The 21,921-nt window shown below is 33.7% G+C and overlaps 4 protein-coding genes across 4 annotated transcripts; all 4 read right to left on the bottom strand.

The window, feature by feature from the left end:
• Positions 1–517: 517 nt before the first annotated feature.
• LOC136798448 (uncharacterized) lies at positions 518–4,141 on the bottom strand. The gene is made up of 4 exons (XM_067055058.1): positions 3,290–4,141; positions 3,002–3,038; positions 2,163–2,351; positions 518–1,105 (listed from the first exon to the last, which is right to left on the bottom strand). The coding sequence occupies exons 1-4, from the start codon at positions 3,671–3,673 to the stop codon at positions 774–776; spliced, it is 942 nt and encodes a 313-aa protein (XP_066911159.1). The 5' UTR covers positions 3,674–4,141; the 3' UTR covers positions 518–773.
• A 1,851-nt stretch (positions 4,142–5,992) lies between these two features.
• LOC136798449 (uncharacterized) lies at positions 5,993–7,833 on the bottom strand. The gene is made up of 2 exons (XM_067055059.1): positions 7,748–7,833; positions 5,993–7,291 (listed from the first exon to the last, which is right to left on the bottom strand). Exon 2 carries the CDS (start codon positions 7,223–7,225, stop codon positions 6,245–6,247), a length of 981 nt encoding a protein of 326 aa, XP_066911160.1. The 5' UTR covers positions 7,226–7,291; positions 7,748–7,833; the 3' UTR covers positions 5,993–6,244.
• A 1,082-nt stretch (positions 7,834–8,915) lies between these two features.
• Positions 8,916–12,073, bottom strand: LOC136798450 (cytosolic iron-sulfur assembly component 2B-like). The gene is made up of 4 exons (XM_067055060.1): positions 11,919–12,073; positions 11,234–11,439; positions 10,410–10,455; positions 8,916–9,631 (listed from the first exon to the last, which is right to left on the bottom strand). Exons 1-4 carry the CDS (start codon positions 12,031–12,033, stop codon positions 9,531–9,533), a joined length of 468 nt encoding a protein of 155 aa, XP_066911161.1. The 5' UTR covers positions 12,034–12,073; the 3' UTR covers positions 8,916–9,530.
• Positions 12,074–12,292: 219 nt separating this feature from the next.
• On the bottom strand, positions 12,293–13,732 carry LOC136798451 (F-box/LRR-repeat protein 12-like). Its single transcript, XM_067055061.1, has one exon. The coding sequence runs from the start codon at positions 13,691–13,693 to the stop codon at positions 12,584–12,586; it is 1,110 nt and encodes a 369-aa protein (XP_066911162.1). The 5' UTR covers positions 13,694–13,732; the 3' UTR covers positions 12,293–12,583.
• Positions 13,733–21,921: the final 8,189 nt, after the last annotated feature.

A 21,921-nucleotide genomic window follows, 5' to 3' on the forward strand; every position in this document is an offset into this window, starting at 1 on the left:
GATTTTATCTTTCAAGAGTAGAGTCCCTCATTTTGCTTTTGCTCTATTTAGTCTGGCTTTAGTCATTTTATTAAAACTTGAAGATTTCCCGTGTTAGTAAGTCTCTGAGAGCGATTAGAGAATTTTGTTATAATTAGGAAATTTACTTTGTCCGTTTATCAAAATTTTTGTAATACCATTCTACTTGGTTTTTATAGAGATGCCACACATCGTATTACACATGCCATGATCATTACGGCAAATATCCTGGATGTGCAGCCATCTGTAACCAAAATTTCTGGAATTGTCTTGAGAATCGACCACTATCACCTATGTATTGTTGATATAAACTCCAGTAGCGTGAATTTCTCAAAAATGCATTCTTCCAACAACTGAAGATTATAACCAGTATCATCGAATTATGTTCCATTTTATTGTTAATCGATTTTCTAATCTTCAAAATAATTTATCCAAAATTGTATTTTTTTAATGAACTTAATATATTGATTGGATTTGATAACAATTAACGATGAAAGTTTTCATTCATTTAAAGTCCTGTCTTCTTTTCACATCTTCCAAACCTTCCAAGTTTATATCCTAAACTCTGTACTCATAGGTAAAAATGTTGACATCGTGTTCATTTTTTTTTTGAGATATTCACCAACCAAATTTTTTTCTAAGTTAGTTCATTAACGTTTGCGCTAGAAGGAAAAAATATAACAGAAAAGTGCCATTATCAATTGGGTGCAGGTAACCTACCAAAAAATTTAGTTTTTTTCCATATTTAGGGTTGTTTAAGGCTCGCCACACCCATTAATATGATGGATATTTCGAATGATCACATCTGGACAAGCATCATACCATTTATCCAAGATTGAAATTTCTGAATCATAAAAGACTTGCGCTCCAAAATTATACTTAGACATTTCCAGATTGTCGTTTAAGTAAACATGATACTCAGTGGAATCACCAGAATCATCAGTCGTTTGCATCACCGTTGCACGTTGGAAGCCATCTTCGGCAACCCAAGACCACCATGCAGTGCTTGGATTAACGTCTATCGAACTTGAGATGTGCAGATTGTTTTTGTTGGCTGGCTTTGGTAATCCGTTGAATGTGTCTTCCACTGAAAGAAGAGAAGAAAATATCTTTTAATTAAAGGAATAATCAGATGGTTGGAGATATTTTGCCTGTTGATTACGTACTTAAATAATTGTGAGCCAAACTTCCAAAATCTTTTTGACTGTGTAACTCTTTTCTAAAGGCGAGATATAAGAGTTACAAGTTTTTGGAAAGCTTTTGGAAAAGAGCTAGACTTTGGTTTTATTAGAACCCAGTTCATAAGAACATTGAGGCTGAAATTCGTCGAAACATTAAGAACATCGTAAGAACATGCCCAGCCTCAGTTTGGGAAAAAATGACAAGAAACTAAAATTTTTTCCTCTTTTCAAGCAGTTTTAAGCGAACTTAGGGATGGATTTTCTAAAATCGAGAGTCAAATATTGTCGAAATTTTACCAATTTTAAGTGCTCTTTATTTTTCATGATATTGTCGATTTAGAGTAGTCTGAAAAATTAAGAACGCATTTAAGAACATTTTAGGCTGAAAATTGCTAAAAAAATAAGCACATCCAGGCTCAGGTAAATTTTAGGTGTTCTAATAAATAAAAAAACGTGTATGAATTCGAGCTTTTTGTGTCTTTTTATCTTCTTTTTCACATTTTTGTCAAGATGTAGTTCTTTTTAGGAGATTTTATAGGTGAAATCCTACTTTTATTTTAATTTTTTCGCCGACCGACCGACCCTTTTTTTGGGTAGCTTGGCCAGTAAAACAACAAATCATATTTTCGTGAAATTAAATCTCGCGAAATTTAATCTGATTAAAGCAGTCTGTTCCTCTAAAGGATCCTGCATTGTAACACGCATGTGTAATTTGTCGTTCTTTTAGACCACATGTAGTTAATTCCCGCGATAAACGAAAGGGAACGAATCGCTAGGGGTGGTACAGTCACTTTCGGTCGGGGTTGTGGACGGCGAAATATGTCGTTTTTTATGAAATTTGTCTTTCTTTTTGTCTATTTTTAGTAATGCAGGATTCTTTAGATAAACCCCCTCAAAGTATACGAAATGTAGAGGGCTTTAGTCAGAAGACCTTGAAAAATAAGAGAATACCACACTACTTACATGCGCCATACAAATGAAATAATGGTACACGGTTTCCATAATCATAATTGCGTCGACCATAACCAACGCGGAACATATTACACCATTCTTGTGTCAACTTCTTAGTGACGTTGAATTCAATTGAGATAAACCAAGTCTTTTGGAGGATCGGTATTCGACGTAAAACTTTATACTCATCCACTGATTGTTCTGTATTTGAATTGGAAAAAAACGTGTAAGTTGGAAAAAGGAAGTCGATTTCGAAATTTTGAAATATTTTATCTTTTTAGTGGTCAAAGCAAGATTTTTCATCAGACACGGAAAATGGATTTAACACAGCAAATTAGCGAATTATGCAAAATTTTGAAACGAAAAAGCCATCTTTTTAACTTCGCTGAGACGGAAAAACTTATAACACTGTTTTTTGATTTCAAATTCGAATGGTAGTTTTTTTTATCTAACCCGGTTTAAAAAAACAGGGCGGTATTGGTCATGTCACTCCTAGGATCAAAACCTAAAGGTACAAGACCGAAAATTTGTAGCATCTCATTGGATGTTAAAGGTTTTGTTTTTTATTAAGAGTGATAACGTTTGCTTACTCATCAATTTTAATTTACAAGCTTTTTCACATTGGATTGGTCAGAAAGAGAAAAAGAAAAACATTTTTTGCTTATATAAGCATATAACAATAGGCAGACACTGTCCTGATATGTAACATGAACATGAACACTTATGTAAAAATGAAATCTTTATAAACCGTGTGCGATTTTATTTAGGCCTCAAAATTCGCATTAGATTTTAGACTATGCTAACTAGATTTCCGAATATTCAGATCATTCATAGAATTGGAAGTCACCTACCTTCTGCCATGAAGAATTCGTTGCTCACTTTCTCGATCTAAAAGGAAGAAGGAAGAGTTGAGAATAAGTTTTCAATTTCTTTCCAGAAAGCCTAATGTATTTTAAAAGAAAGATTTTTCAATTCGATGTTACTACATAGAGCATTGAAATAAGACCCCTCACGTATTTCAAAAATTTGCCTACATGTTAAACTTTTCGAAATAATTAAAATTCATATGGGATATAGCTCAACAAATAAAAAGAGCTATATATGCTAGCAAGAAAGACCTCTTGGCGTCCAAAACTTACCCTTCGAACAAAAGAGACCCAACCTTCACTCCCGTCCTCACTCGTGGGAGAATAACTGGATGGGTCATATTTCTTCAATAATTGACAAATATTGCTCTCTTGGTTGTAATTTACTCCATAACATTCGCCATTGGCAAAACGTTTGCAGCGTTGGACACAATTTAACCGGGACGGTTCGTTATTGAACGTTTTTAAAACGTCATTTGAATTTGTAACTTTCTTGTACCGTGCTTTGATGAATTGATCTCCTTCAGATCTTTGTTGTGTTTTTCTCTTAAGTTCTAATTCTTTTCGGCATCGTTCTCGGTAGAAATCCAAATCTTGATAAGCAGAAACTTGAAGTATGTACCATAATAACAACGGCAAAACTCCTGTACTTTTCATATTTGGCTCCTTAAAAACTGAATGAATCTCTGTGCTATATATTCTGGTAAATTTGCCATATGCACATCAAATAATTTCTTTGAAGCAATGCTTGCAAAGACTTTTTAACGTATTGATGTTGTATTCACTTAAAAATTATGCTGCGATTATGATTAGTGAATAATTTCGCTGAATAACCAACTTTCACCTTGACTTTTTTTTAATAATACCACATTTACTGTCGTCTTGTATTCGGTAAGAATTTCTTCTTAACTAATGGATGGATGACTCTGACTGGTTATACAATATTATGATGTTGATTTCGTATAATTGGAATGACTGATGCTCTCGTGACTTGATTATCCTGTTCAAAATAGTCAAGAACAAAAATAAACAAATTCAATTCAATACATTTCAGTCACATGCTAAATCTTAACCACTGTATTGAATTGGCATATAGTAATTGTTTTAAAATATTAATACTGTTAAAAATTCTGAATATGGATAAATAATTTCTAGCCCATATGGTACAATAAACAATCAATAATAATAATAATAACAATCGGATAAAAGTAACCACAAGAAAGGCTCGAAACAGCCTCAATTACAATGACCCCAGACCAGGGGGGCTCGTTCAAGGTTTCAGGGTGTATATTAGATTCACAAGAGAAAAATTAAAGAAAAAAACTACATGTCATGGAAAATTAGAGTGATATAATTATGAACAATATTGAATTTTCATTTTGTATTTCAATTGAAGATTCAAAATCATAAAAAGTCGCCGCTTTTGAAAGGACATTCTGATTGAATTAATAAGGATGTGTTGGTAACAAATGAAGTAAATAAAAATAGTTCAATAAATAAAGAATTTCAGAAGAATTTTCATGGATTGGTCATGGAAAAATATAGCGGAAAAAATCAATCTTTAAATAAAACAAGCGACACTTTTATGGACCTACCTGGTTATGCATTGATATAATTCATGTTCTTATAAAAAAATCGAATAAAGCCCATTTTCTTATAAAAAACACGTTAAGCAACCAAAATTTCATGCTCAAACACAAATAGTCTTTCATATTAAGACTTCGTTGGCAAAAAAATACATCTATCTCATCTAAAATTTGAGTGATTTGGTTAGGAACATTGAACTAAGCTTATAAAAAGTGATTCTTATAAAAAAGATTTTTGAGGCGAATTATTTTTTTGTGAAAATCTGTTTCAGCCATCTTTTTATAGGAATAATGTTATCAAACATTTATATAAAAATTCAGAAAGAATTAATGATTCAATACTTCACAAAATCCAAAAAACCCTTTTTTTGACTGAAATTTACCCAAATTTTTTTTCTTCTGAAAATCGAACTCCATCAAATTCAAGGGTTTATAGTTATGCATCTTCGGGCAAATAATTATCTCGAAAAAGCTGGGAACTAAAAATAATTGGCAGTGTGCTTATAAAAAAATATCGAATTTGATCCACACGTTTGGCAACCAAAATTTCTCAACACAAATATTCTTCATAATTAAGCCTTCATGAGCAAAAAAACATTTATCTCATCATAAAATAGAGCAATTTGGCAAAGAACAATAATATATGCTTATAAATAGTGATTCTTATAGATCAAGATGCGTTTTTTGAGCCGAAAAACTTTTTTGGCAAAAATCTGCTTCAGCCATCTTTTACCTATGGAAAGTCTAAAAAAACCTTCTTTTATCCGTTTTTTTGGCTGAAATTTACCCCAACAAAAATCGAGCTCCGTCACATTCGAGGGTTTATAGTTATGCATCTTTGGGCAAAAAATCTGAAAAATCGAATGAGCCAATCTCGAGAAAAGCTGGTAACAGACAAAAGAACTAACGAACAAACGAACTAAAGTTAAAGAACACGGGTTAATTTATAGGACCTCAGGTAGGTCCAAAAAGTAGAATCTAAAAGTCTGAAAATAAATTCAAATTATTCATCTTCTCTAAATAGGATACGGTACAATTTTCAAATCCTTAACACCTGGTTAGTTAGTATTTGTTTTCCCACGAATTCTTCCGGAATTGGTGGTTTTCGAAAGCAATGTAATACTGACATTATTTTAAAGATGGTTTTCAATTTAAATGCGTTTCCAGTAAAATATTCTCTCTCAGGCAAAACAGTGATGGACCCTCGATTTATAATTCTCAGTTATTCTCTATAGTCTCTATATTCCATTTAAAAATCACATGTAATTTTTGGATAATTTTACGGGACTTAAATGATCTGATAATTAATTATTTGAGAGAGAAAGCCAGTCTTTCTGGGACTATATTGACAGAGAGCACCTGAGCCTAAGAGATCGGTTGATAGACCACTTAAAATCATATGAAAAACAAGGTTTTAAAAATACTCAAGCATTTCATCGTTTTAAATCGTAAAAATTACTCGAATCTCTCCTTGACTTGCACGATTTCGCCCTCCCTCTTTGTCGTTCGAGTCATGAAGAAGACTGTACTGTAAAACTATGGTAAATGAAGTGTTTTTCAATGACAATCAAATTACCAGAAGCATTTTGCGAGAAAAAAAGCTGGTAATTGCTGGGAATCTCAGGAAAACAATGATTTCTTATCATCCATGTGAACCTAGCTCTATAATATCAGTCTTTTTCTTCGATTTGCAAAACAAAACTTTCTTATAATAATTGACAATCTGTCTGTTCCATACGATATAAACAATAGCAGCTATCGCAGGACAAATCATGACTGGTATGAAAACAAAATCCACCACGTCATACAAAAACGCGAATACGTCAGCTTTGATACGCCCGTTAAGTAACAGTCCACCGAAATAAACATACGTTATAGCTGACGGTAAATAACAAATAGCCATTACAGTTGTGACCCGGAAAAGACGCCGGATAGCTTTCGTGTTCCGATGTAATGCTGCTTTACCGGAAACTGAATGTTGCGGACCGATTTTTTGTCGCTCAATAGTGAACATTGATAACAGATTGAAAACGGTAGCGAATAATATATGTAGAATGATTGTTAAGCCGTTTAAAACACACTGTAGCGGATACAATTCGATAACTGTGTTGTTGACTAGATAGTTGAAAGTACAGAAAAATACCGCGACTGTGAATTGTAGTAAAAGAGCTATTGCAAGCCAGTGTTGGTGAACTTTATAGAAAGGTTTGATTAGGGATATGAGTCTTAACAAGCTAATGGTGCTGATTGTTAATGTTCCGATAATGATCGAGAAGACACCAATACAATTTGCGATCGAGATGTGTATACAAGGTTGGTTCAGCAGAGAAGCGAGTCCGAAATACGGTATCCCGACCACACCGATCAGTAAATCGGTTAAGGAACGATAGATGAATAGTCTTTTAGCCATGTTGATTTTGTTAGGGTTCGTTTTTCGGATTCCCCAAATGAGTAAGAGGTTTGGTATAGCGATAAAGAGACTGAGTGGTATGGCGAAGAAGTTTGTGAAACTTCCGTGTGAATCGAGTTCATTCGATATATCTCGACTTTCTTCGAGGAATTGATCGGTTTCGTTATCATCGGACATAAAAAGTTTCCATGATTGAAAACTGCAATTTTTCATAGTGAGGATGATGGTCAATGGTGAGAAGATTTGGCGAATATTCTCTATTCAAAAATTCTACTGTACCTAAAAAATAAGGAAAATACGAAAATGAAACGAAATTATGAAAATAAGGCATAACTGACTACAAATTACTCGTCACACCGACCGTCACCCGGGGCAACTAGCGAAATGGATGGTTACCTCACTATTATCTGACCAGTTTGAGTGGAGCTAGAACCAAAAAACTTCCAGTCAAAAGAGAGAAGATCATTACTTATTGACAACGCCCCGCTGTCTTCGAACATTGGCCGTCATTTGATACATGTAAATTCAAAGCAAATCATATTCATAGTGGTAAAAGGGCTGATATTTGCACAAGATCCACTGTGATTGGTTCGACTTCAAAAATACTACACCAAATAAGCTAACGTGTATATGAAGCAAATGTTCCAAGCCTGATAAGGTTAGTACCCTTATAATATCATTTATCAATTTCCAAGCGCATATTATACATAGAATTATAAGAGACTAAATATTTACCTAAAACGTAGGTTTGGAGATTCTGGACCAAAAAAAACCATTCAAAGCTCTGGAGGTGGGCCTTAAAAGGAATAAAATATAAAAATACAGAATTCAATTCTGAAAAAAGTTATTTATAAAAAAAACATCTGTCAGAATAAAAAATATTTTGCTAAATTTTAATTACTGGCAAATCAGTTAGACCAGGCTTCACAAAAAATAAGATTCAAAATTTACTGAAAAGGAATTTCTTTATATTTATAAAGAATAAGCTTGAATGATTGAAAAAATAAAATAAAATAGGATCCACAAATATCATCAAAAAAATCTAATTTACCAAAACCATAGCAATCAATTAGACCTTCTTTGATTCTAGTAACTTTATACATTTGAACCTAAAAACAAGGGTAGAAAAGAATAACACGATGAAATAATTAGAGGTCTTATAGCAAAATTTTGATACATCAGAAATCTATATTTTATTTATAAGAAGAACTATTGTGCTCAAAAAATTAAAAAAAGTGCTTTTGACTTTGCAATAAAACCTGTTAACTTCATCTCACTTTAATTATTGGTTTAAAAAGCTGAAATAATACAAACCTGCATTTACAATTTATTATTAAAGTCTCAATAAGTCTCCAAGTCTTCTCTTTATATTGGCTTAAAGTGTCATTTACATTTAGTATCATTTGTATTGTGAAGTTTATCCAAATTTTGAGCTGGAAGACACATTTTTCCCCAAAGGAAACGTTAATCGTTTCTGATAAGAGCAAACTATATAAGCAAATAAGTCTTTAATGATCAAAATGTTCGCTTTGCGAACTCGAGAACATCCAATTTTTTGAAAAATTCTCACGAAATGGTGAAATTGAATATTTTAAGAATATATCTGAAGGCTTCCGAATTTTTTGATGTTCTTATAAGAAAAAACGTGCATCTTGCAAAAAAGAGATCCTTAACAACACATATTGGTTATACGCTGTTAAGGTGTGCTTATGATAGCTTGTTTTAGGCCAAAACATGAAAATAGGAGGGATTTTAATAAAAATAATCAAACAAGCTATGAGAGTGCTCCGATGAGAACTAATTAAATAAAGGAAGAAATTCCCCAAACATCTATCATTTAGGGGGGAAAGGAGCCAGATAGCAACCCGAACCAAGGATCTCTTTGAATCAAGTGAAATTTGAATTTTGAACAAAATATAGATTTCGCATTTATTTTGTAATGCCGAAGCTTTTTAGACAAAAATATTCGTCATTTATTATGGCTTTCCATTAAAAATATAAAAATGTCATCTTTTTTTCTCCTTTTCGTCATCTTTTTAACGTCTTTGTCTATAACAATCCATCATATGACTTGGTTATTCCATTTGCTTTCAAGTCTACCAAAACATTTCTTATCCGCCATCTTTAAAGTAAATCTATTGTATTGTTTGTTGGGTTCCCACTAACAACAAAATCGAAATAAGAACAACTTTCTGCAAAAGCAATACCATTTCAAACTAAAAATATTAAGTGCCAATAGCAATTTCGAAAGCCAAAAAACATCTCAATCATTTCCTACGGTGGTAAATATTATGTCTGATTTAGTAATAATGATTTCAAGGACAATGAAACACCGTTTTAGAGATAACCGAACCAAAACATCTAGCAATGAAGGCAATGCATAAGTAACAGAATCCATATCTGCCAGCAAAAAAAATATACTATAACCTGTGTTACATCCAGATTGAATTATGCGCAATTTACAGTTAGATACATCAACCATTATCTACAACACTTTGTTATCAAACTTTTGAAAAACTTAATTCTTATCAATGGCCAGACATTGATTGATGACATTCAAAAGATGAACATTCTCCAAAGCAGCAGCAACTCTTTCTTTGTCTGCTAGTTGTTTGTTCACTGAAGAAAAAGAAAATAGAAGCGTCTTAGATGGAAAACTGTCTACTTAAGATTCTAACGGAGCTCCTAAAAAGAAGGGTGACATAGGAAAGAGCTACACAAAAATTTGTATTAAATAGAGAGGATATGTTTGAATAGTGGGCTCTCCCGGGGGCAGCTGGGCAAAAGGACCGACGGGTATGTGCGGGTCCTAAGGGTACCTTTTCCAATATGTTAAAAATGCACTGTAAGGGTAGGAAAAACTAGATATGCACTGTAAGGGTAGAAATTTCAGAAAATTCTTGAAAAATCTAGATATTTTGACCAAAAATGCTAGAATTTTGACCATTTTTTGCACGAAAAGGATCGAAAATTTGGGGGAAAATGCACTCTAAGGGTATGATTTTCACTGATTTTTGCTGCACTGTAAGGGTGCAATCAATTTTAAAAGCCAATTTTTGGCCCGCGCATACCGTCAGTCCGCAAACCCAGTGCCCCCTCCCCGGGTGGACTCTTCCAGAATGAATATATTCCTGAAGAGTTTCGAGTACATATTGCCAAACCCAGTTGGTAGAAAGACTCCTAAGAATTTGCAATGACCAGGAAAAAATTTTTATGTCCATGAATTCACTTAATATATGTTCAGGGGAGGGGGCTGATTAATAGAAATTTCCAGGGATAAATCATTGAAATAATATTATTACATAACCGATTCTCTTCCGATCTATATTTTCTTTTCGGAAAAGCCTTTTCTTATTCAAAAACTTTGCACAAATAATTTCAAAAAATAATATCATACCAGCCAGCTCCGAAACATGTGTCCCTGGAGAGATCAAAACATCGACCTGGTATAAAAAGGAAAACTTTGAGGAAAATGAGGCACTTGACTAGCTACCACATTAACTCAATGCCTTATTATTAGGAAAATTTTGAGTTCAAGTAACCAATTAGTTTTTAAAAAAATGGCCGATGAAATTTCTTTCGAAACCTTCACCGAATCTAAGAAAGTCTTTAAATCAAAAATGCACGCAAAGTGCGTTAATAATGATTCGATGGCAAAAATATTAAGAACAAGTTTAGAACATTTTAAGGCTTTGCAGACTCTAGAAAACCCTGTTCCTTAAGAATTTGCACTAAAATACATTCTAGAAAAATGGTGAAAAAGAGCTTCTTGATCTTTACTTTAAGTCGGTGATTAGCAATTAAATTTTGATTCCTTTAAAACTTAAGAGTACTTTGGGATTCACTAGATGTGGAATCATTTTTGAAATTGAAATGATTATTTTTGTATTTTATTTAGTGAGAGTTGAGAGTATAGACTGTTGTTAGATATAGAACTTTTTTTATCAATGTCTGTATGTTTTTTTAATTTCAACAGTATTAACTTGCTTTTACTTTTATTTTTAGCCTGAAGATGAACGAAGTTCGAAATATATTGCAAAATAAAAAAAATAATACACATTGTTGTTACAAAGTCAGTCGAAAATAACAGCAGCCGAAGACAATTTTTAGGCTTAAATTTCAAAAAGTTAAGAAAATCTGAAGGCTTCAAAAATTTTAGATGCTCTTTTATGAAACGTCGTGCACACTACTTTTATTGAGTGCATCTTTGAAAATTCTCACCTTATACCGAGTTGGCAATGATCTCAACAAAAGAACTCTGATGGATAGACCAATCAGTGTGGCCATACTACAGTGAGGGATAGTAGGTGTGAACATGATCTTCAAATAACTCTTGTCATCATCCACATCAATATTCTTCTCCTCCACCACATTCAACTGTTCCAAAGTTAACGGATGTTCAGGGTCATTGATATTACGAATGATATGTGATTTTTTAGTCAAGGAGAACAATAAAAGTGAATTTTGGGTTAGAAAAAATTCTCACTGTTGGTGAAGCAGGTGTCGATTTTTGCTCTTTAAAAAGTTTAAATAGCCTGAAATAAGACCCTGAAAAGGTTAAAGCTAGTGAGAAATAGTCACATTTTCTCTTCAAATTTATGGAAAGAGGTTTGATCATTTTGATCATTTTTATTTGAACGTAGGTGACGCCCTCCCCCGATTGGTCAGCACAGAAGTTTTTCTACTTGATTTATTGTAAGACTGATTTTGATTCGAGCTAGCTTAATCGAATCTTAAACTGTTGTTTCGAATCTTTCAAAGAAACTAATGGAATTCAATGATCTCATTAAGGCTTTCACTTTTAATAAAAATTGCTTAATAGTACTTTGAACCTTAAAATAGCTAAGAGAGTCTATTAGAAAAATGTAGTTGCTTAACATAAGGGAAAAACATCTGAAAAGGATATCAAAAATTTCTCGAGAATCAATAGGATCGTTGACTTCTTCATCTTCTTCTTCAGCTGTGATGTTTCTCAATTTCGCTTTCTCGTACACCGTTGGATTAGCATTTTGGATCTCCATGCTTAATATTATATTGTTTTGAATTTTTTATTTTTTAACCTGTTAGAATAAATTAGGAAATAAAAAGACAATGCTATATTTATGATGCATTAATGCAGTTTTCAAGTAATTATTAGATCATTACTTATCCTAAAAGCTTTTTTCTTCAGTTTTTTTTCATAAATTTTAAAGAAGAAGATTTCAGTGTTTCATGAAAAATATTATTGACATTTCAAGAAAAGGGGAATCAAGCGTGATAAAGCAGAAGTATGTACGTGCTTAAAAAACAATTTCTAGTGATAATTCATAAATTATAAAAATTGATTACATTTAATATTTTGCATTTTACTAAAAATCAATTGAAAAAAGGGCTTAACAACAAAACTTTTAAATATTCTAAAAAACAGAAGGTGAAATAAATTTGATTTGTTGTTCTACGAGCAGATCAACAGAATATATGGGTTGGTCATTTTTTCAGTCCCGTATAACTAACAAACTGAATTTCTTTCACCTAGGTAATTCACAAAAAAATTCTAAAATAAATTATTTATACAAATTCTTATATAAAAACTCAATGTGCAGAGATTCTCATTCTTTTGCAAGCATGGAAATCATTTTCATCTTTGTCACATTGATCATCATCTGAATTGACAGGTCCACTCTGAAGCACACATTCTGGGAAAAGTTCTTTGAAACAATCAACTTTCTCCCTGGTCAGTTTATTGCAACCACCGACATTTAAATCAGTTAATTGATTACCTTTGATGACATTCTCAAAACACTTATCAGTCAATTCATGACAACTATACAAATCAAGTTTCCTCAATGTCTTTTTGGTGCAAGATGTATCTCTAAATAACTCATTTATACCATAATCAGTCAAAAGGTGACAAAATCGGAGTAATAATTCTGTCAATTCCAATTTTGCTAAATGAAATAATGCAACATTATTGATACCAGGACATCCTGAAAAATCTAAATGCTTCAAACTTCTCAAATTAGTCACTAAGGTAGGGATTCCTCTGGCAGATATACGATAACAATTACACAGTACCAGCCTTTCCAAACTCTTCAAATAAGAAATAGCTTGCAAATCATTATTTGCAACTTTGCTACAAGTATGCAGATCCAAGGTCTGCAGATTTGGTAACAAGTTTCCATGTTCTAAGCCTTCAAACCATTTCATTGGAAGCATTGATTCTCTCAAAGATAGATGAATGAGCCCTTCTGATTGTGGGTGAACGATATTTGCCAAAGGGACTTTAGTAAAATCGAAACACTCAAAACTTAATGAAGTCAGCTGATCACAACGTTTGAATAAATCCTCTAAGTATGCTTCGGTAAGATTTTCCATGGTCTTATTGAAATTTGATTTCCCTCGAATGTGAACAGCAACTGTATTTTTGGTCAACTTTCGTCTAGATATCATCCAAAGTTGTTTCAAACTACGCGGGGAGGTTCTCATATCAAATGTTGTGGTCAATGCATTATCCCCACATACATGATACCATCTTCGACACACTAAGGATGCTGATACTAATGTCAGAGTATCTAAGTATTGAAAAATGTGAACTAAAATAACATCAGGAAGCTGAGATATTATAGCCTTTTCATTTGCTTTATCAACCTCAGCTAATGCTTTTTGCCTTTCAATCTTCTGTTTATGACTTCCAGTAAACATTTTGTTTTTAATTTCAATTTTCAATTTCCTGAATAAAGAAATTTTAATATCATATCATTATATATCCCTGAATTTTTTTTGCAAAAAAGAGAAGGTTTTTAAAAAGTTAAATCAAAAGTTAGAAGTTCAATCCCCATTTTCCCTAACCCCTCGCAGGCAAAAACGTAAATATCCAGGCTGTTAACATTACCCTCCTTCCTGAAATTGTTGTGATGGTAGAGTTTTTTTATTATTAAACATACCATCGCGCATACCCTAAAGAAAATATTCAGTACAAGTGTTTACTAATTATGCTTTCATGTGTAATTGTTGTGATGCTGGAGTTTTTCATTATTTAAACATGCTATCACGTCTAGCAAAAGGTCTATTTGTCGTGCTTCTTCAGTTAGTCACAGTAGGAAAGCAAGCTTTCAGAGAAAACAACATCAGTCATCTACAGCATGTATTTGCAACAACAAGGATGACAGTTACCTGAATCAAGTTCCAAGGACAATCTAAATAAAATTGAAAGCTTGTGGGTTGAAACAAAATAAAATGTGCAGTAGCCAGCTAATCAACCAACCAGCCTAGACTGAAACTAAAACTCTTATATCAGGATTAGAAACTAGGCTAGTCTTACCTCTTTTATTTTTCCCTTTGCAACAATACAATGCTGACAAGTTTACACAACACATTGACAGTAATCCCTGTGAGAAGTTTATTATTGAAATCTGGGAACAAAAACAAAAGTGGTCATTTCTACTGACTGGTGCTCTTCTACTGTTTATCAAACTTCCACCAATGAGATTACCACATGTCACACGGCCCTTCTTTTTGGCACCCACAGCCTTTCAGTGCTTTGCACGAAGAGGGGCTGTAAAATGTCATCCTTTAAAATGCCTCTTTCATTTTTTTCCATGATACTGAGGCTTAAAGCCGTATTTTTGTTTCTATAAAGTTGGCATTTAAAACAACACAAATGAGCAACATTACTGCAACAGAGAACATGACAAACTGTGACAAATGAAATTTCACTGCCCTTAGCCCTTTTGATTTTTTTGTTCTCCTACAAGATGATTGGAGAATTAGAGAGTGCCTGCCCTCAAACCACTCACCACCCAAATCTAATGAACAAATTACGAGCTTTTGATTTGATGCAAGGGTAATGTGATCATGAGCACCAATGCCTCTAATTTCTTCTTCTCCATTTTCGAGGAAGACTAGTTGGGAGGATTAGAAAATAGTATCAAGATTTAGCTAATGAAAGCCGCCATTCATATCTAATGAAAGTCCCCAACTTGCTATCAATTGCAATTGAAGTTAACAATAATGTAACTGCCGAAATGCAGTTAATTTGTCATTTTGTTTTTACGTTTGTTTTCATTGTCTTTATTGTATTTAGTTTAAATGATAAAGATAGGAATTTGTACTAGTAATCGTATGGTTTAAAGTGCAATTAACGATTAATCACGAGTAACAAAGGAGAAAATAGTAATTTGCACGAGTCCGAAGGACGAGTGCAAATTACGGTATTTTCTCCTTTGTTACGAGTGATTAATCGTTAATTGCACGACAAAACATACGATTCCGAGGTAATCGTCAGTAAATAATCATTAGTAAATCATAGTTTTGAAAAAGAATCTTTTTCTAACTTTTATATTTTAGTAAACATTCGAAAACCTCCTTTTTTTCTTTTGTTTAAAAAGAAAACATTGCAGTGTAATTTTTCTTTGTTTACAATTAAAAGAAGCTATTGTAACGTAAAATTTCTTTGTTCTTTTTTATATTGAAGAAAAAAAATGTCTTTGTTTTTTATTATATAGTAAAAAAAGAGAAAAGAATAAGGGGACAAAAGTGTCCCCCCCGCCGAAGAGTGCAAAAAGTGGTAATAGTGCAATTAACGATTAATCGCACTCCTCTAAACCAATCAGATTCGAGTAATTTTGCACGGCTGACGATTACTGGTAAAAGTGTAAATAATTACCTAATTATATGTTATTTTGTATTTGTCTTGTGTGTATAACACTCTTACTGTGAAAAGTTAAGAAGAAAGCAATTGGATAAAAGTGATCTTAGAAACACTCTTTAAAAAGTTACGAAGAAAGCAATACATCGATTAGTAGTGTCAACTGCGCACACGTCCAAACAATTTTCCATTGTTTTGATTTTGGCGAACATGGGAAACTAAGGGAAAGAGCATAAAAAATCGGTAGGTAAAAATCTGGTTCTCATGTAGGGAAACCCAGCAGAGAAATGGTAGATAAAGAACTCCTTTTAATCATAACTTCTTTTCCTGTAGATGAATTTTTGTGAAATTTTCAGGAGAGATCCATAAAGTATTATCATTGATATCATGTTCAAATATCTAAATCATTCTTTTTAAAGGAAAGAAAAAAATTGACAATGTTTACATTCCTCTAACCTTCCACAGTATTAAAGTGCGCATTTTTACCTACCTGCGGTGGAGCACCGTGGAGCTAGCGGGACTACTAAACAGTGTATTGGATAAAAGTGATCGTACTCTTAAAAGCACAAAAAGTGAAGTTAAAAACACTTTTAAAAAGTTATTAAAAAGATAAAAAAGTATTATGAACCATTCTTACAAATGAAGAAGAACGGTTGGATAAAATGATCTTTGAAGCACTTGGTCATAAAAGTTACGAAGAAAGGGATTCAATTAAGTGAACTTAAAACACTCTAAGAACAAGCTAGATGCTGAATGACCTACTAATGAAAAGTTAGATATCACTGCAAGGAGAAAATCAGTCAAAATATCGTTGCGAAAATCACGCAATAAAATCATCATTGATTGTTGATGGGGGAGAGGAAGGGTTGTAGGGAAACATTAATAGAAAGTTCTGGTCCAAAATCAGTTTTATTGACAAAATCATTTGAGATGGGGAGCATTGTTCAATAAATGTTTTGTGAAGAACATAGATACAAGGAAAAACCTATAATGAAATCTGCAAAGACGGCGATTCCGGCATTTTCAACCGGAAAAATTTTTCTCAAAAAAAACTCGGCCATGTTTTGAGCATTGCAAATACGCATCTTTCTGCAAAAAATCAGAAAAAAGCTAAAGATGAAATTCGAGAAAGTGTAAAACAAGGGTTTTCGGCATATTTCTGGCATTTTCAGCCGGGAAAAAAATTTTTCGAAAATAGGGCTGTATTTTAGGTATGTCATTTGCCATCAGTGTGCAAAATTTCATGAAAAAATTAGTATTACAGCTCGAGAAATTCAAGAATACGTTTTCCGTCGAAATAGTCTGTTCCGCGATTTTTAGAAAGTTCCGGCTTAAAAATCACTTTTATTGACAATAATATGCTTGATGGTGGGGCTTGTATCAATAGTTTTTGTGTGAAAAAAAAAACGAAAATAAGGAAAAAGTCCGATGAAAATCTGCAAAACGGCGATTTCCGGGATATTTGGCTTTCAGCCGAATAGAATTTTTCTCAAAAACGGGACTAGGCCATGTTTTAGCTTGTTTTACGCATCTTGTGCAAAAAATCAGAAAAACTAATGATGAAATCTCGAGAAAATGCCAAAAAACCGGTTTTTTCCGGCATATTCGGCACTTTTCGGGCCGAAAAGTACGTTAATTGAAAATCAGGCTCTGTCATTTAGGTATTGCCATTTTGCATCATGTGCAAATTTCATGAAAAAAATATAAAGTACGCTCGAGAAATTCAAGAATACCGTTTTTCCGGCGGAAAAATAGGCTGTTCCGGCGATTTTTAGAAAGTTCCGGCTTCAAAATTTATTGACAAAAACATGCTTGATGGTGGGCATTGCACAAATAATGTTTTGTGTGAAAAAACACGAAAATTAAGGAAAATAATGAAATCGCAAAACGGCGATTTCCGGGATATTTCCGGCATTTTCAGCCGGAATAGAATTTTTAAAAATCGGACTAATCATGTTTTAGGCATTGCTAATACGATCTTTGTGCAAAAAATCAGAAAACTAATGATGAAATCTCCGAAATATGCCAAAAAACGGTTTTTCTGGCATTCGGCATTTTCGAAGCCGGAAATGACTTTTTTCAAAATCGGGTCCGTCACATTTTGGGCATTTATTTTGCCGCTTGGTAAAACTTAGGAAAAACTAAAGCCAATCCCGAGAAAAGCAGTACGAACGAAACGTACGAAAACAGAGGTTATTTATAGGACCTAAGCCCACCGGGGTATGTCCAATAAAATAGATGTTTTGGCGAACGCAACAGTCTTTCAAATAACTAATTACCGTCAACTGCTCTAAACTTGGGACTGTTGATATCTGGACTGTATTTTTACTTAATGTTAAATCTCTTTGACAACAAATTTGTTTTGATAGCTCCACCAAGTTTATCAATCATACTTTCTGTCATAACATGTCACAATAACTTAGTCAAGTGCGAAAGAGAAATCGTGTATCTTAATACGCCGTTCATTAACCAATCAAATGACTTTTGAGGTTCGGTGAAATGGTGGCCGAATTGGGCGTATATCAATAATATGTTCCTTTCGCATCATAGAACATCCCCAAATCCAGTTGGTTGGTTGGTCGGTAGCAAATGTTGTCGGATAATATTTATAATCCCGAAGAATCCAGTCAAAAAAACAAACAGTCCATGGCTAAATAAATCCAGTGAACGCGTTATTTAAACTGGACCCAATTTTGGGTCGTGGGTACCGGCTCTATCAGGCAGTAATTTCAGTTTGTAATGGACGAAAAAAAACTCAATGGGACTCAAAGTGGGCGAAGTAAACAAAAACTTAAAGCAAATGGCGATGTAGAAAAGGGCTTAGCTATTTAGTCGGTCGGGGGACGCGAACAATTATTGATGGTCAGCCGTCTCATGTTAAAACTCCAGAAAGATTTCAAACCTATCCATCTTGTAGAGCTTAAAAAGAAAAGAAATGGGGGTCATAGGCCTTCAGAGGTAAGTGGTTGTAAAGATATTCAATTTTAGTGTCAAATTTGACTAAAATGTCAAAAGAAGATTAGGAAAATAGCTGGAAAAATGAAAAAGATACTTCCCAGTCAGCTTCTTTTAATTGGGAAGAAATTTTCGCGAATTTAATTTCGCGATTGGGCGTATTCGCGAAATTTTCCGCAAAGCACACCAGGAACCGCAATAAAAAAATCACATAAAAAATCGGTCAAATGGCATGCGCATTTTTTTCATTAACCACAACGAGCATTTTCGACAACATATTTCGACTATCATCTCAGGTCAAAATTCGGCAGTAAAACAGCGTGAAATTGCTGTATAATGAATACAATGCCTAATCCCTTCAAAACATAAAAGAGCTAAACGGCTGTCTTTTTATGTTCAGTTAGGCTTTTGATTATAAAAACCTCAGACTCCGCGAACTCCTAAAGGCTACTTCCCGTGAATGTTGGTAACGGGCTCCTAGTTCTCCTTCATTCTCCGTGTTTGGCGACAAGCACAATTACGGAATTTTATAACGGAAATGATTGCCATTTTAAAGAAATGACGACGGGGGTGATATTTTTTCTATTCAAATTTTCGGGTCATCTTCTATCTTCATTTTCTTCCACCAAGGAGTTCTCTTTTCAAAAAATTTCTCTCGTATGATAGAATCAACTAGTGGTTCAGGATATTTTTTGGTAAACCCTCAATAGCTAAAACGATTCATTTAACAACAGACTAAATCAACAACCTAAAATTGTCTTTTAGGGCAAATAGGGCTTTTCGTAGACAAATAATTCCCTCAACCGCGAAATTAGATTCCGTGAAACTTTTGAGATCGGCTCATTCGCGAAATTAAATTCTGCGAAATTTGCCATTTTGAAACTCTTTGAATTTCTTCTCGCGAAAATTTCTTCCTTTAAGGTATATAATATATCTTTTTCTAGTGTAGCTAGAGACCTGAAATTTGGAGGGAGAATTCTTTGATGGTGTTAGAATAGTCAAAAAAGGTGATAGGACCCATTTTCAAGGGTCCTCTGGAAATGGAGGAACAAAAAGTTATAAGTAAAGAATAAGTTTTTCTGAAAGGAGAAACCCAAATAAAAAGAAAATCCATTTCGGCAAGCTTTTTTTTGGACATTCCCATGCTAAAGAACACAAGTGTTTCAACCGGTATTCCAACGAAGCCATATTTTGGTTTGTACAGAAATTTTGCCCGCTCAAATCTAAACAACAAAATGGTCAATCTCACTAAAGTAAGCAAAACATTGCGGCCACGGCATTTCCCTGGATAAAAATTCTGGTCACGTGACCATCCGTGATTTTAGACCAATGAAAACGCTTCATTTCCCCGGATTAAAGTTGTATCTACACTAACACGCGGGAATTAGCTAGAAAAAGAGAGAAAAAACCGGGGGTCAAATTAAATGTTTCTCCCTTCTTGCCGTAAACATAAAAGACTTTAAGCGGCCATTTATCTAAGAAAGGGGTGTTATATCATAAATAAATTATGTAAAAAAGTGATATTTTAAGTAAGAAGTTCATTAACAATTTTATTTTGAAGTTTGTTTTTAAAAAGTCTTTTTGGAAGTCTTTGTAATACAGATCATTTGGCAGTGTAGCTGCAGCCTATACAAGAATTGGAATCTAAAGTCTGAAGTTGTAACTCCTTGCCAGTGACCCCGCAGAGAAATTTTAGTTGGCAGACACTGACTTTAGGTTGGTTTGGAAATCATTTTATTTTGAAATGTAATCTTCACTTTAGATGAATACTTTTATTTATTTGGATTCATGAAAGGTTCAAGGTTTGTTTACTTTTTATTTCAAATTATTTCATTGATTTATTGAGCTGCAATAGCTGGTTGAATAACGAAGATTTTTGATACATATCAGCGTGGGCTTGGCTGGCATTTTGGATTTCGATTTTTTTTCTCCTGTACTCGGCAATTTAGAGGTTGTTCGTAATACGCGATTTGGCTTTACGCGTAACACTTGTGAGAAGCAAAAAAGTGAAAAAAACTACATGAAAATCAAAGAACTAAAATTAGCAATTGTGTTTTTTTAATTCCTCACCCTTTTTCTGATAAACATATACAAAGTTTCCGCCTTCAACTACATTTTCCTCCATTTCCAGAAACATTTGTTCATCAATAGTCGCAACTTATTTTTCTCCCGTCGGAAAACAATTTTGAAAATGTTGCAAAAACGTTCGGCACTTTACCAATTTGCCCTCTAGCCCAAGTCCACAGTGTGTTACATACCGTGACAGGTAGGTGCCGTAGTATAGTGGTAGTCGACTTTGGCTTCTGTGCAGGCGGCCAGGGTTCAACTCCGTGCATTTGGCTTGGGAACGCGAAACACAAACGCGAACTACCCATGTCTAAACTTTTCAATATATCTCCAGAACTAACAGATTTTTTGAAATTCTGTAAAAAGGTCTAAGCTCCTGAATAGTTTTACTATGTTCTGTGAAAAAATCATAACCATCAGTCAAATACTCGTTCATCTATTTAAGATTGAAGACAAAAATTAGCGAAGAAAAATGAACCTTGAGCACAAAAAATGCTTTTTTAAACACTTTTTTCCACCGAAAAACAAATAACTTTTACAGACGTACCTTCCCCAACATGAAAAGCCTCTACTAATTAAAGTAAATGAGATAAGATAAGATAAAACCTTAAAATCAACAGAATTTACAACCTTTGTCCAAAGCAAAAGACGTGCTTTTCTCGCCGCCATCTTGTTTTTGAATGAGAATTCTAGAGAATTCCATTTGGTTCCAGTCCTGCGGTCTTTTTTCATCCAATCAGATCGTGCGGTTTCACTTTCGCTTTCTCTAGTCCAATAAGACTGCGGGATTTGAGTCATGTGACATCTCTATTAAAAAACCCGCGCGAATTAAAATAGAAATACAGGGGTCCACTACTGGCTACAGGAACTGAAGCAAGCAATTAAGGCCAATAGTTTTGGTTTTTTCTGAAGGACAAAGGTAAGGAAGCTTTACTGAAAGAGGGATAAGGCTGGGACAATCTATTTAAAAGATATGGACAAAAAAAGGCACTTTTTTTGGTGATAATTAAGATTTTACTTAGAAACTTTAATTCTCTTACCCCAGTCTTGGGCCCCCTGATATGAGCAAGGGAACCATGATGGCTACCCCTACTGAAAATTTCAGATCAAAACAAACAAGGAATTAATTCCTGTATATAACTCGAAAAATTGGAAAAAGCTGGTTTTTGACTGTTTCTGATCCTAAAGTGCTGTTTTTGGTAAAAGCTATACATTTTGTGTTTGGATTTCTAGAAGCTTACCATTCATTGTCAAAATTTTT

This window comes from Clytia hemisphaerica, unplaced genomic scaffold (assembly GCF_902728285.1).
Source record: "Clytia hemisphaerica strain Z4C2 unplaced genomic scaffold, Clytia hemisphaerica genome assembly, whole genome shotgun sequence".
Classification (NCBI taxonomy): domain Eukaryota; kingdom Metazoa; phylum Cnidaria; class Hydrozoa; order Leptothecata; family Clytiidae; genus Clytia; species Clytia hemisphaerica.

Bases quoted from the DNA above. Each gene is read 5' to 3' on its own strand.
- LOC136798448 (XM_067055058.1), bottom strand. From the start codon at position 3,673: ATGAAAAGTACAGGAGTTTTGCCGTTGTTATTATGGTACATACTTCAA. The intron at 2,352-3,001 runs GTAGGTGACTTC...ATTCAAATACAG, and splicing joins CGAATTCTTCATGGCAGAAG to AACAATCAGTGGATGAGTAT. The intron at 1,106-2,162 runs GTAAGTAGTGTG...CTCTTCTTTCAG, and splicing joins ATTTCATTTGTATGGCGCAT to TGGAAGACACATTCAACGGA.
- LOC136798449 (XM_067055059.1), bottom strand. From the start codon at position 7,225: ATGAAAAATTGCAGTTTTCAATCATGGAAACTTTTTATGTCCGATGAT.
- LOC136798450 (XM_067055060.1), bottom strand. From the start codon at position 12,033: ATGGAGATCCAAAATGCTAATCCAACGGTGTACGAGAAAGCGAAATTG. The intron at 11,440-11,918 runs ATATCCTTTTCA...CTAAAAAATCAC, and splicing joins TGATTCTCGAGAAATTTTTG to ATATCATTCGTAATATCAAT. The intron at 10,456-11,233 runs GTGAGAATTTTC...TTTTTATACCAG, and splicing joins CATTGCCAACTCGGTATAAG to GTCGATGTTTTGATCTCTCC.
- LOC136798451 (XM_067055061.1), bottom strand. From the start codon at position 13,693: ATGTTTACTGGAAGTCATAAACAGAAGATTGAAAGGCAAAAAGCATTA.